Source organism: Protomyctophum parallelum (genome assembly GCF_964188405.1).
Source record: "Protomyctophum parallelum genome assembly, chromosome: 15".
NCBI classification, from domain to species: domain Eukaryota; kingdom Metazoa; phylum Chordata; class Actinopteri; order Myctophiformes; family Myctophidae; genus Protomyctophum; species Protomyctophum parallelum.
This window is the reverse complement of record NC_139710.1, coordinates 33,638,948-33,654,707: the sequence shown is the minus strand read 5'-3', so window position 1 is coordinate 33,654,707 and position 15,760 is coordinate 33,638,948. Positions and strand designations below refer to the sequence as shown.

Sequence of the window (15,760 nt, the reverse complement as noted above, 5' to 3'; positions counted from 1 at the left end):
CCCTTTTTTTTATTTTTAAGCACGATTTTTTTACACTACATATAAATGTAATGAAAAGGTTAAATACTGGTTGAAATCAAACCAAAGCTGCGAACACTATACTATAGCGCAACACGTTGTGAGCTTGTAGATCTGCTATTATCAGAGCGCAAAACCTGAGTGCAACCAAACATAAACTGGATCTCTTCTCCACTATATAGTCCTTCACTTATATTTTAGACCGTCCTGTCCTGTCCTGTCCTGCCCTGCCCTGCCCTGCGCCGGAAATGGCCGCTAGTCTACAAGCCCATGACGCGCCACGGCAAGCTTGTTGTATATATATATGTTGTGCCCACGGGGGAGTCGGGGGGGGGGGGGGGGGGGAGTCGGACACACACACGCGATGGAAGTCTAATATAAATCAGGCTTTACTACTATACAGCCCCATTATGGTATCAGACAGATCATCGTCAGACACTGTGTGGACAGAATTAATTTAAATAGACTATATATATGTGTGTGTGTGTGTGTGTGTGTGTGTATATATATATACACACACAGCGCAGGCTATATATATATATATATATATATATATATATATGTGTATGTATTTGTGTATATATATATATATATATAATATAGTGTCTACAATGTTAGTTTTCCTCCATCCTCTCTCTCAGGCTCAACCACGGGTCCATTTCACCGATAGATATTTCATGAATGAGTACATGTGCAGGTGTGTGTGCGTGCATATGCGCCTGCGCTTATATACACGTGTGTGTGTGGGGAGAGAGAGAGAGAGGGGTGGGGGCTGGGGGGGGGGGGGGGGGCATGGATTACATGTGTCTGGTGTACTACTACAGCAGCATGTGAGAAAGGGGGGAGCGGGGGGGCGGGGGCTCAGGGTTTCCAATGATGAGCCGCTATAGGCAGGCTGAGCAACCTGCTCATGGCGCCCTCTAGTGACCACTGGAGTTGTGGCGCTTTGTAGGAGTTCAAAGTGAGATGAATGGAAGGAGAGGTGGATTTGTATGTTTTGTAATAATACAAATTAAATTAAATTAAATACAAAGTAACTATAGTAACTAAAGTTGTCAACTATCTGTAGTAGAGCCTCTGAGATGTACATGTAGGCTACTTGAAAATTTGACACACTCAAGTAAAGTGCAAATAAACCTAAAAATTCAAACTCAAACTTCCCTCTGGTAGACGGTACAAAGTACCAAAAGCTAACCATAACATCTTTAAAAAGAATCCTTCATTCCTAATCATTCCTAATCTAAATGTCTCGCTAGATTTTTTTTATTTTTATGTATTTGCCACTGTGTGTTGTCCTGCATTTTTTGCCATGAAGATAATTGTGTAAGTGTTGTTACTGTTTTGTTGCTGTTTGTTGTTGTTTGAGACCGAAGACAAATTGCCACATTGTGGACAATAAATGAAACTAACTAACTCAAATTGTACTACTTCTATGTCTGACTGACTGTCCTCCGTTCCTTCTCTCCCCGTACCGTACCGTACCGTACGTACTGTACCCCTCACTGCAGCATGACTTTGTGCGTCGGGAGCGCCCGCCGCGCGTCCTGGTGGAGCTCATCCAGAGGACCAAGGACGCGGTGCGAGAGCTGGACAACCTGCAGTACCGCAAGATGAAGAAGATCCTCTACCAGGAGAAGCACAGCATGGGGGAGAGCCAGGAGGACGAGGAGGAGGTAACCCCTAACCCCTTAACCCTAACCCCCTAACCCCTTAACCCTAACCCCCTAACCCTAACCCCCTAACCCACGGCCCCATGGGAGAGAGCCCGGAGGACGAGGAGGAGGTAACCCCTAACCCCTTAACCCTAACCCCCTAACCCCTTAACCCTAACCCCCTAACCCCTTAACCCTAACCCTAACCCTAACACCCTAACCCACGGCCCCATGGGAGAGAGCCGGAGGACGAGGAGGAGGTAACCCCTAACCCCTTAACCCTAACCCCCTAACCCCTTAACCCTAACCCCCTAACCCCTTAACCCTAACCCTAACACCCTAACCCACGGCCCCATGGGAGAGAGCCCGGAGGACGAGGAGGAGGTAACCCCGCCCTAACCAGTGTTGTTTTTGTAGACTAAAACTAAGACGAAAAATGTTCGTCGACTACCTTTTTTCACTGACTAAAACTAAATAAAAACTAAATAAAAACGAATCTATGATGACTAAAACTAAGACTAAATATACTGACAATTTCGTCAACAAATAAAAACTAGACTAAAATGTTAGTAAGGGACCAGTGGACAAGAGATCCAGTTTTCTGCTATTTTCAGCATGCAACCAACGTGTAAAATATGTCATTACAACGACATCATGTCAGGATGTGATCCAAGTAGGACCCAAATGCGAGGAAGTCAGGATCAAGTGGAAGTTTATTTTAACAGAGGTTTGCAGGAGAGCAACACCATCAAACAAACAGACTTGGAGCTCAGGTTTACAAGACAATAAAGAATAATCCAACAGAGAACACAACCAAACACAGGGTATAAATAGGCACAAGATTAACAGGACACAGGTGAACTCAAATCAAATCAACACAAGGATTGGCTGGGGGAAAACAAGACACAGGTGAAACAAAGAACCAAAAATCAGGGAAGGTGAGACAAGGCAGGAACCAACTACAAAGGAAAACAGGAAACACAAAGCATTACTTCAAAATAATATTCAAGAACACCATAGCATAACCTCAGAATAAGTTTCAAGAACAACAAAAACAACACACGAAAGGCAGATCATGACAGTACCCCCCTTCAAAGGGGCGTATCCCAGACGCCCCATAAAAACAACAAACGGGAGGTGGTCCAGCGGAGGGACCAGGGCACTGCACTGAGGGACAGGACTGAACTGGAGGGACAGGGCAAGACAGAGGGGACAGGGCGTAAACAGAACTGGACTAGAGCAAAGAGCCAGGGGCTGGGGAGACTGACCAACACAGAACAGAGAGAAGGATAGAGGACACTGGTAAGGAAAAGGTGACGAGAAACGGGCAGAAAATAGACAAGACCGAGTAGGAATCACGCACACAAGCAATCAAGAAGAAGAAGGGCAAAGACATCCAAACAGGCATCACACAACTAGGTGAAAAGCTGACAAACTACAAGAAACCAGGAAAACACTGCAGGCTACAACCATTCCACAGGACAGACAAAGAGAGACAGCGGAACTCACAACCAAACAACCGGGATCACATAGAAAGACAAGTGGGCAAACACACAGACAGACATGCAGATAGGCACATAGACAAGCAGACAGGCATCAACTCAGACAAACCAACAGACAAACAGATTAACTGACACACTGGCAGGCAAGCGGACAAACAGGTGATCTCACACAACATCTGGCGGGAAAGAAAGTCAGAAGGTAGACTGGATGACTGGGGGGTAGACAGACGGACTAAAAGACTAGCAGACAAACTAGCAGACACGCAGAGAGGGAGACAGGCAGACAAACAGAAAGGGAGAGCAGTAGGCAGACCAAGCGAACCCTTCACCAAAGGGCAGGACATTCCAGAACGGAACAGAGGAGGCTGGGAAAAGGAAGTAGCTTGGGGAACAAAGGGGCTGGCATACTGGTGGGCCACAGGGGAGAAAGGCTGCAAAACTGGGGAAGAAAGGTGGCCAGGGACAGGACTAGAAACGGGACTATAGGCAGGGCTAGATATGGGACTATGAGCAGTGCTGGGTTTAGGGCAAAGAGGCTGAAAAGGGCTGGGACAAAATGGCCCAGCAGAGCATGGGGACAAAGGCTCAGGAGGACATAGAGACAGGGACATTGGGAGAACAAAACACGCTTCACATGGCTGTTTAGACACTGGGAGGACTGAACTGGGGTCTGGTGGCTGGGGGAACACTGGCAGGACAGAACAGGAGTCTGGTGGCTGGGGGAACACTGGGAGGACAGAACAGGAGTCTGGCGGCCGGGGGGACACTGGGAGGACAAAACAGGAGTCTGGTGGCTGGGGGGACACTGGGAGGACAAAACAGGAGTCTGGTGGCCGGGGGAACACTGGGAGGACAGAACAGGAGTCTGGTGGCCGGGGGGACACTGGGAGGACAAAACAGGAGTCTGGTGGCTGGGGGAACACTGGGAGGACAAAACAGGAGTCTGGTGGCTGGGGGACACTGGGAGGTCAAAACAGGAGTCTGGTGGCCGGGGGAACACTGGGAGGACAGAACAGGAGTCTGGTGGCCGGGGGGACACTGGGTTAGGTTCAACAGCGACAACCAGAGGCAGTTCAGAATGTTCAATGGGGGTGTCAGCAGGGTAAACGGACAGGGTCTCCGGCAGACTGTCAGCAGAGACAGCTGACAGGACGTCTGGCCGGGAATCGGCATAGTCCGCTGGCAGAGCATCAGCGAGGGAAGTCAATGGGGATGCAGGCACGACGTTGGTGATGGCGACGGCTGGGTAAACATGTGGAACACAAGCGGGGGCAGCCGACGAGGACACAGACAGGACAGAGGCGGGGACAGACAAGAACACAGACAGGACAGAGGCGGGGACAGACGAGGACACAGACTGGACATAGGCGGGGACAGACGAGGACACAGACTGGACATAGGCGGGGACAGACAAGAACACAGACAGGACAGAGGCGGGGACAGACGAGGACACAGACTGGACATAGGCGGGGACAGACGAGGACACGGACAGGTCACTGACGGGACTAGGCAGGGTGTTGGCGGGACCAGCCAACACAATCTCAGGCAAAACTGGGGCAGAGTTACAGTAGCACTGGGCAGCAGTGGAGCCTCTTGAACCCAGGGCAGTGATACACACTGGGCACTGGATAGCAAGGACTCCAAGGCGCTGGGCAGCGAAGAATCCAGGACGCTGGGCAACAGGGAGCGTTGGTGGTGTCGGGAACCATGTCGCGCACGCCCCCTTCTGGAGGTCCCACGGGTTCCCCTGAACACGACCAAACGAGACCCCTCAAATGGGTCTTGGGCTGGAGTCGGCTCAGGGTAGACAGGTACCGAGTCATTACAGACAAGATCAGGGAATTTCACAAAGCAGGCAGGTACAGGGACGGCCAACGAGGTGCAATGCAGAAGAGTGTCAGCAGCACCGGGCACAGTGACACTGGGCAGCTCGGAGGCGCTGGGCAGCGCAGGCTCGGTGGCACTGGGCAGTGCAGGCTCGGTGGCACTGGGCAGCTCGGGTTCGCTGGGCAGCTCGGGTGCGCTGGGCAGCTCGCGTGCGCTGGGCAGCTCGGGTGCGCTGGGCAGCTCGGGTTCGCTGGGCAGCACGGGTTCGCTGGGCAGCTCGCGTGCGCTGGGCAGCTCGGGTGAGCTGGGCAGCTCGGGTGCGCTGGGCAGCTCGGGTGCGCTGGGCAGCACGGGTTCGCTGGGCAGCTCGGGTTCGCTGGGCAGCACGGGTTCGCTGGGCAGCACAGGCATGGACTTGGTGGTGCTGGGCAGCACAGGTTCAGGAACACTAGATACTGGAGAACCAAAAACTCTTCTCAGCTCTGTAGTGAAAGAGTTGTAGCTGGAGCAAAAACTTTGTTCCTCCTCCCACACATCAATAGCCCAGGATAGGGCCTCTCCTGTGAGCATGTACCTCACATAAGCCAGGCGGAAATGTTCAGTGGAGAAGGCAGGTGCCTGGTCCTCAAAAACTGCCCAACACTGGGCAAGGAAAGAGTCACAGGACTCAGGATTACCTCCATAACGCTCAGGGTGAGGAACGTGGAGCCCCTGGGTGGGCAAGGCATGGGCAGGAGAAGGCAGAGTACAGGCATGTGTCACAGGTGTGTGCACCGACAGACCTGGGCTCACTAGTGGTTTGCTCCAAACTGCTGGCATCTTGGAAATAAATTAAAAAAACAAAACTCTTCCCGCTGGGTCCAAAGGTGGTTGGATTATTATGTCAGGATGTGATCCAAGTAGGACCCAAATGCGAGGAAGTCAGGATCAAGTGGAAGTTTATTTTAACAGAGGTTTGCAGGAGAGCAACACCATCAAACAAACAGACTTGGAGCTCAGGTTTACAAGACAATAAAGAATAATCCAACAGAGAACACAACCAAACACAGGGTTTAAATAGGCACAAGATTAACAGGACACAGGTGAACTCAAATCAAATCAACACAAGGATTGGCTGGGGGAAAACAAGACACAGGTGAAACAAAGAACCAAAAATCAGGGAAGGTGAGACAAGGCAGGAACCAACTACAAAGGAAAACAGGAAACACAAAGCATTACTTCAAAATAATATTCAAGAACACCATAGCATAACCTCAGAATAAGTTTCAAGAACAACAAAAACAACACACGAAAGGCAGATCATGACACATCAAGGCCTATCAAAACACATTTTAGTCGACTAAATCAACTGTAGATTTAGTCGACTAAAATCGTATGACATTTAGTCGACTAAAACTAGACTAAACACTAGAACATTCAAGGTGACTAAAATGTGACTAAAACTAAGTGAAAACTATTCAAGAGACTATGACTAAAACTAAAATAGAAATTTGCTGCCAAAAACAACACTGCCCCTAACCCCTAACCCCCTAACCCACGGCCCCCCATAATTACACAATCTCTACATTTTAATAGAGAGACTGGAGCACTGGATTGGGATTAATGACCTGGCACTCTCCTGGCTGAGCTCCTACCTTATGGGTAGGAGTTTGTCTGTCACTATTGGAGAGGCCTCCTCCTCTCGGGCCCCCTTCACCTGCGGAGTCCCACAGGGTTCAATCCTAGGGACACTCCTATTCAGTATTTATATGCTTCCCATTGGCAACATCATTCGCACCCATAAGATAAACTTTCACTGCTACGTGGACGACACCCAGCTTTACTTTCCATTAAAACCCGGCTCAGGCAACTTGTCACCTCTTTTGGCCTGTCTCTCAAAGTCTGGATCACACAGAATTTCCTTCAACTAAACCAGTCAAAAACAGAGATAATTTTATTCGGCCCCCCTACTTCAACTCTCCTATTACACTCACAACTTGGTTCCCTTTCCTCAAATGTCACACCTGCAGCCTGCAATCTCGGTGTGATTTTTGACTCAGACTTAACTTTCAATAAACAGGTAGCAACAGTTGTACAATCATGCTATTTCCAACTAAGAAATATTGCAAAAATCAAGCCTTTCCTACATACATGTCCTCATTTCATCACGCCTCGACTACTGCAATTCCCTCTACTCCGGCCTTAGTAAGAAAATCACATCCCGCCTACAGTTAATCCAAAATTCTGCAGAGAATGATTACTGATTACCAATACCAAGAAACGAGACCATATTACACCTGTACTTGCGACTCTGCACTGGCTGCCGGTGAGCGCCAGATGCGACTTCATTTTATAAAGCCTTGAACGGACTGGCCCCTACCTACATCCTAGAAATGCTGTCCCCACCTAAATCTAAACACATCCTCAGATCTTCAGATAAGGCCCTACTTGAGATCCCTAGGATGAACCTAGTCACCAGAGGTGGTCGGGCCTTTAACTGCTGCTATTTTGTCTTCTTTTCTTTTTGTGTTTCTCGTTTTTAAACTGTTCTTGATTGTGATTTGCTATATGTTGCTTGTGTTTTTTAACCTTGAACTGTACAGCACTTTGGAACCTTGTTCTGAAAGGTGGTATATAAATAAAGTTCATTCATTATCATACAGGACAGCGAGGTGGCCAGCTGTAAGATGAACAGCCTGTCTTAACTACAGTGGCGTTCCAATGTCTCTGACACAAACCCTCTCTCTCTGTCTCTCTCTGTCCTGTCCCTGTCCCGTCCTCCCAGGACAAGGACAACAGCCTGGGCAGCAACCACTCGGCCCCCAGCACGTCGGTCTTAACTACAGTGGCGTTCCAATTAGGAGTGTCAAAAAATCGATTCGAATTAGAATCCGTTATGAACAATTCAAAATCGATTCATAATTTCCATAAAATCTTTTTTTTTCTTTTTCTTTTTTGTTACAGGAGTTTTCACTACATGGTGTTTGTGATATGAAATTTAAGTTTACCCTAATCACAGTAAACATGTCTTCAGTCATTTTCAAGTTACTGTAGTATAGTCACTTCAGTTGGCTGGAGTAGAAGTGATGAATTCCTATGTATTGAATCGAGAATCGTTTTGAATAGAGAATAGTTTTGAATCTGAAAAGAAAAAGCTTTTGAATTAAAAAAAAAAACGTTTTTCGATTGAGAATCGAGTTGAATCAAAAAAAATGATTTTGAATCGAATCGTGACCCCAAGAATCGGAATCGAATCGTGGGACACCCAAGGATTCACAGCCCTAGTTCCAATGTCTCTGACACAAACCCTCTCTCTCTGTCTCTCTCTGTCCCTGTCCTCCCTGTCCCCCCAGGACAAGGACAACAGCCTGGGCAGCAACCACTCCGTCCCCAGCATGTCGGTCTTAACTACAGTGGCGTTCCAATGTCTCTGACCCTAACCCTCTCTCTCTGTCCCCTTCCTCCCCGTCCCCCAGGACAAGGACAACAGCCTGGGCAGCAACCACTCCGTCCCCAGCATGTCGGTCTTAACTACAGTGGCGTTCCAATGTCTCTGACCCTAACCCTCTCTCTCTGTCCCGTCCCCGTCCCCCAGGACAAGGACAACAGCCTGGGCAGCAACCACTCGGTCCCCAGCACGTCGGTGAGCACGGGCAGCCAGAGCAGCAGCGTCAACAGCATGCAGGAGGTGCTTAACGAGGACGACGACGGCAGCTGCTCTGACATGTGTGTCCACCACCACCGCGACTATGACATCACGCTGGACCACTCCTCCTCCTCGCCGCATCACAAGAAGGTAGCGAGAGAGAGAGAGAGAGACCTGTGTGTGTGTGTGTGTGTGTGTGTGTGTGGGTGGTAGAGGAGGCTGAAACAACAGCCAAAAAGGAACACGCACATCCAACTAGATGGATTAAACAAAGTCACAAGTACCGAAATGCTAAAATAAATCTGCACACCATTTTAGGCTTCCAGAACTTTCTTTATTTAAAGTTGGTATAACATTTCGAGCCGTAGACCTTCCTCAGACCTTCAGGTCTTGAGGACCCCCTGGAACTCCCTCAGGGACCCCTGGTGGTCCCCGGACCCCACTTTGGGAGGAACCACTGTGCTAATGGACACATGGACAGGTTTCCGGTAGACATGCAGACATACAGATCAGCAGATTCCGACTGGCAGATTTCTGGTCTAGATTGTGCTTTTAACCCCCTTGTGGCCAAGAGCACGTCAGGCCCATAGACTGCCATGTTAATTGACGTGTTAAATCAACAAATCCCTCGTGGCCAATGACGTGATAGACGTGGTAGACGTACTGCCCTGTCAGTACGTCTTTTTATAACAAAATATTGCAATTTTTTGACATTCTTTTAATTATTTTTATGTAATCTACCAAAAACCGGCCGAAACCCGCGCGATCGTGCACTATCGTGCACGCGCGCCGTCTCTATGTGATCCGCGGCAAAAAATGTGATATTTTGGGATGTTCCTGGCCGTTTTTAAGCTTAATTTGACTAAGTTATGAAAAAGCTAATGTTAGCTTAGCAATCCGGACAGCCAAGCTATGTGTTTGGGGTCAAAGTTCCCTTTGATGTTTTCCTCCGTTTGACAGGAAGTGATGTAGGCAGATTTGACACTTTAGCCAAAATCAGCATAATGGTACGTTCCCGCCATCTGGTGGCAATTCTGAGTATTACTTTGAAAGTGAAAGTAAAACGTGATGTATTTTATTTAGATCACTGATCTGCAATTTGCATTAAAATGACGAATTAAGAAATGGGGCATTGGCCAGATTTGGCGACTTTTTTAATGGCAATCGAAAAATGTGAGATATGACCACAATGTCACGAAATGTCTCATTTTATAGCTCCAAGTCACTACTTTACAATGAAAAATAATTATGATTATAGCTTGTTCCATCGTTTACTTATAAGCTTTTTAGTAGACCTTGGTTTCAGTGATAAGTCAAACCAAGGTGTACTAAAATGCTTATAAGTAAACGATGGAACATGCTAGGAACATAATTTACGTTGTAAACTAGAGACGTGCAGCTTTAAAATGAGATATTTCGTGACATTGTGGTCATATCGCACATTATTCTATTGTCATTCAAAAAGTCAGCCAAAGCTGGCCTAAGGCACAATAAGATGTTATTAACACATTGTATGCTAGAGTTTTCTATTTGCTCAGGCTTGCTGGTGCTAAGCGATTAACATTGGACTTTTGAACTTTTTAGGGGCCCACAGCGAGGGGCCTCTTATAGCTAGAATCACATCGCATAAATAAAAAGTAGGCCAAACATGTCCACTTCAATTTAAAAAAAAAATTATGATTCTACCATCTTCCATTCTGGAGATATTGACCTTTTTCTAAAACCTGCTTTTGAAGGCACGCTGCTCGCTTGAAAAAACAGCAGAGATATGGAAGGTTGAAGTTGACAGACATTGACAGACAGATATAAAAATGAACACAAATAATATCATATACATACTACACACTGAATGAAAGCCCTGAATGTCTACTTTTAGGAGGAAAACAAATACACATGGTCCCATGTATAGTTTGTCAGTAATTGGCTATTGAATGCAGCTTGCGCCCACCAGAGAGGATTTCAGAAAATGCATGGACCAGAAGAACTATTATTCACAAAATAAGGCCTATAGCGAAATGTACATACTATATACCGTATGAAACAGAAGACTCTCTGCTTTCATAAGAAAAATACTTCTACTGTAATAATAATAAAAATCACACCCCTGTGAAGTGAGCAGTGCAATGTTGCACAACATTGCACTGCTCACTTCACATGGGTGTGATTTTTATTATTATTACAGTAGAAGTATTTTTCTTATGAAAGCAGAGAGTCTTCTGTTTCATACGGTATATAGTATGTACATGTCGCTATAGGCCTTATTTTGTGAATAATGGTTCTTCAGGTCCATGCATTTTCTGAAATCCTCAGAGTATTTTAGACAAGACAAGGAACTGACAACTAAATATTCACAAAATAAGGCCTATACATACTATATACCGTATGAAACAGAAGACTCTCTGCTTTCATAAGAAAAATACTTCTACTGTAATAATAATGAAAATCACACCCCTGTGAAGTGAGCAGTGCAATGTTGCACTGCTCACTTCACAACATTGCACTGCTCACTTCACATGGGTGTGATTTTTATTATTATTACAGTATTAGTTTTTTTCTTATGAAAGCAGAGAGTCTTCTGTTTCATACGGTATATAGTATGTACATGTCGCTATATGCCTTATTTTGTGAATAATAGTTCTATAGGTCCATGCTTTCTCTAATCAGACCAGTGTGTGTCCAGTGGAAACCTCGTATGAATCTGATCTCAGGTCAGAATGGGCTAAAGTTCTCTCTGAAAAAGAGAATTTTATAAATGAAATGGATTCAATAGTCTAGTATTGACAAACAGTATATGGGATATGTGTATTTTATTTGTTTTCCTCCTAAAATTAGACATTTAGGGCTTTCATTCAGTGTGTAGTTGATACTTTATTTATGTTTATATCTGCCTGTCATGATAACGTCATGATGATGATGATTCTATGCACATATGTGATCATTGTCTCAGTAAACAAAATCAACAGATCGTTTGATAGCATAACAGTGACTTGAGAGGTTGACATGTCTGGACATGAACCACAGGAGCGACTCAACTCGCAGTGGGGGGGGGGGTTCCACGACATGTCTGGACATGAACCACAGGAGCGATAAGCGTAGCCAGGCTGGCTGTGATTTCGACAAAATGACAGACAACACGATGGCTTCCGCAGCTTAGGATTGTATTAGTTATCCATTACAAACGGGTCGATTACGTCCCAGACGCCTTATCACTGCAATTGGCTGGCGAAGGCGCTATGGCGATTATGGTGATCAACTGCCGATAATCTTTTTTCCGAGAATGAGAGTAGCATTGCAAACTGCAAAACGATCGATCGCAACTCGCAGTGTGGGGGGGGTTCCACGGTGTGATATCTGCTAGCCTAGTATACTGCTTCTTTGTCCAAACATGGCTGACGCGACGGCGAAAAAAAGACAGTTGGTCAGATGTATACTGCTTCTCCTATGGCGGTCCTTCGAGAATACGTCATTCGTTTCGCGTATACCTGTCCGTGAAATGGCGATCGACCGTTGGAGATTATTATTGGTTTATATACGGGTTTATATTTCCGAGAATGAGGCGGCAGACCGGTGAGTTGTCGTTGGAAAGAATTAGAGAGGGCTGTGTCGGCGGTGCAAGGCGATCGCAAGGCGCAGTGGGGCCTGGGGGGGGGAACTCAAACTGCCAAAGCGATCAAGAGACTCCCCCCACAAAGCTTCCTCGGGAGAAACCATGTAGAAACAGGAGGGGAGGGGGAATCGAGTGTATTCACAGACACTAGAGTATGGGTAACTCCATTTTAGATGCCCTGACATCTGCGTTGGTCTATGCCGTTGCCGTGCAGACCCATACGTGTAATGGAGGCATTGGAGGAGGGAGCGTCTTCGCCACAGACAGACCTCTTTTCAGGAGGGAGGGGCTTTTTACTCCCGGATCACATATTGGAGCTTCCTGGAGACGAAAGCTGTTATTTTCTTCGGTGTCCTGGAGCATAGGACGTTGATGTACAGTAAGCAATAAAAAAACGTATAAAACGTATACATACGCTTCGCGCGTACGGCGTTCGATATTAATAAAGCGTATGGATACGTTTCCAGCATTTTTTGTGTTAAGGTTGGCCACTTGGCCATAAGAGGGTTAAATCTAGAGAAGAAATCTGCCAGACAGAGTCTGCTTCTGGTGCTGACAGCTACAGCGAGGCAACGCCCACCCATCCCAACACTCTCCTCCTTAAAATAAACAAAAACAAACACTTGGTGTGTGTCAGCAATGCTCAGCATCAGCAGGGACTGTCATTTGGCTCCGATCAGCTCTGATGGCCCTGATGATGATGACCGCCTAAGCCTGCAGTGCAGACACCCTGTTACATGTATTTTTTCAGAATGGACAAAATTATTATAATTTTTCAATACAGAATGAGATCATAATATCGACATCGGTAATATCGGTTATCGGCCATAACAGCAATTAATTATATCAGATATCGATATTGGCACACAGTACGTTCACACATGCAGTACAGTGTGTCGTCATTGTTCTTTGTATATGATTTACTACAGCAAGGAATGCAGCGACAATATGTCTGGATACACAAATCCAATCTGATCGCTTTGCAAATCAAAGTGTGGAAACTAAAGATCCTATTTGAGGAACAAAGGAGAGTTGCCTGGAGACGGAACTAAGCCTCGGAGAGAGAGAACGAGAGAACGAGAGAACGAGAGAGAACAAGAGAGAACGAGAGAACGAGAGAGAACGAGAGAACGAGAGAACGAGAGAACGAGAGAACGAGAGAGAACAAGAGAGAACGAGAGAACGAGAGAGAACGAGAGAACGAGAGAACGAGAGAACGAGAGAACGAGAGAACGAGAGAGAACGAGAGAGAACGAGAGAACGAGAGAACGAGAGAACGAGAGAACGAGAGAGAACGAGAGAACGGCCGACCGCCATGTGTTGGTTTAAGGAGCTGTCGGCGGGAACGAGATAGCATAATGGAAGCAGTGCCACACACACACACACACACACACACACACACACACACACACACACACACACACACACACACACACACACATACACACACACACACACACACACACACACACACACACACACACACACACACTGCTTCTACACACACACACACACACACACACACACACACACACACACACACACACACACACACACACACACACACACTGCTACTACACACACACACACACACACACACACACACACACACACTGCTTCTACAAACACACACACACACACACACACACACACACACACATTTCCTTGCCTAGTTTACTAGTCGACTAGTAGACTAGATGTTTAACTACCTATTATGTTAACCCCCCCACCCCCCCCCCTTTTTTCTCATCAACTAGTCAACTAGTACCAACAAGGTCGACTAGTTGTGGACTAGTTGAATAGTCGACTAGTTGAATAGTCGACTAGTTGAATAGTCGACTAGTTGAATAGTCGACTAGTTGAATAGTCAACTAGTACCAACAAGGTCGACTAGTAGGGGCACGGTGGCACAGTCGGTAGTGCTGTCGCCTCACAGCTAGAAGGTCCTGGGTTCGATTCCCGCTCGGGACGCTGTGGGTATTGGTGGCGTGTTTCCTCCTCCGCGTCATCCGTGCCCATACCCGAAGGCGGGTTTGGCGAAAGGGCCTTTCTGTGTGGAGTTTGCATGTGTCCCCTAGGGTAGGTACCCTCACAAAAAACATGCAGTAATCCTGGTCACTAAACTGCCTCCCCCTGGCCAGCCGGGGCGCCTGATGGAGGGGAATGGAACTGGTCACTAAACTGCCTCCCCCTGGCCAGCCGGGGCGCCTGATGGAGGGGAAAGGAACTGGTTGGAATAACGTGTTCCTTCCACGTGCTACGTCCAACCAGGGAAACTCCCCCCTGTCAGGTGTAAAGGAGCAACTTGGACACTCAGGCATGAAGGAAGCATGAGTTCAAGTCCGTTGCTCTCCCCTTGTCCCCCATATATGGGGACTAGGTTGGTGGAGGGTGTGTAGAGCCCAGGATCAGACAATTTGACACAGGGGTGAAAAATGGGTTACAAAATCGTGGGATAAAAAAAATATATTAAAAAAAAAACAAGGTCGACTAGTTGATTTAATAGTCGACTAGTTGAATAGTCAAATTGTACCAACAAGGTCGACTAGTGGATTTACTAGTCGACTAGTTGCATAATCGACTAGTTGCTTAAAGCCCTAGCTTCAACGCCTTGTTGAAAGTTGAAACCATCAGACACATTCACGGGTTGAGAATCACTGCTAGAGCCGTGAAAATCTTCTCTCATGGGGGGGGGGGGGGTCCTTGGCATATCTTTTCAAATAGGAGTTCGCGGGTTAATTGTCAATTTGGGGCGTCCTCGACATGAACAGGTTTGGGCAGCACTGTGTTCGTAGACACCTCTACTGTGTTCGTAGACACCTCTACAAAACACACCATTTCTTGGTAAGAAATGTATTCCCAGATCTGACATTATTATTATTCTGACCCTTTTTGCCTTTCAGGAACACCTCTACACCTGGGACGACCCCCACAGGGACCCCCGTCCGGAGCTGAGACCCGTCTCCTCGGACAAGAGCAGCCAGGCTCACAGCTACAAGAACCAAAGTCGCTTCGCCACCATCAAGTCGGCCTCACTGGTCAGTTTTCCCATAATCCTTCAGGAATATAAAAATCACACTCCCGATGATGTGCTGGTTGGTGCCTTGCATGGCTTCCGCCGCAATCGGTGTATGAATGTGTGTGTGAATGGGTGAATGTATAATGCACATGTAAAGTGCCTTGGATAAAGGTGCTATTTACCATTTACCATTACATACTTGGTTGTGTCTTATCGGCCACAAAGGTCCTTAATTGGGGGCACGTTTTTTGATAAAGCATTTTAATATCGAGCTCTGTTCGGCGCAGTGCATTGAAAAGGAGAGAGAGAGAGAGAGAGAGAGAGAGAGAGAAAGAGAGAAAGAGAGAGAGAGAGAGTGGTTCTTCTAGCTAGTGAGGAGATTGTTCACAGGTATTGTGGATACTTTATGTAGTTTTCAGCCAAAGCAGACCTGCTCTGCGTCTCTCTCTGTCTCTCTCTGCCTGTACTGAGGCTGCAGGGAGAGAGAGAGGCTAGCGGTGATGTCATGTC

General features: G+C 46.9%; 1 protein-coding gene across 1 annotated transcript in view; it reads left to right on the top strand.

Moving 5' to 3' along the window:
* The window catches only part of taok3a (TAO kinase 3a), a 98,110-nt gene that overhangs the window by 45,278 nt on the left and 37,072 nt on the right, over window positions 1-15,760 (top strand). Inside the window, 3 exon segments of the mRNA XM_083784376.1 lie at window positions 1,527-1,691; window positions 8,574-8,774; window positions 15,135-15,269. Coding sequence (XP_083640502.1) covers window positions 1,527-1,691; window positions 8,574-8,774; window positions 15,135-15,269 — 501 coding nt within the window.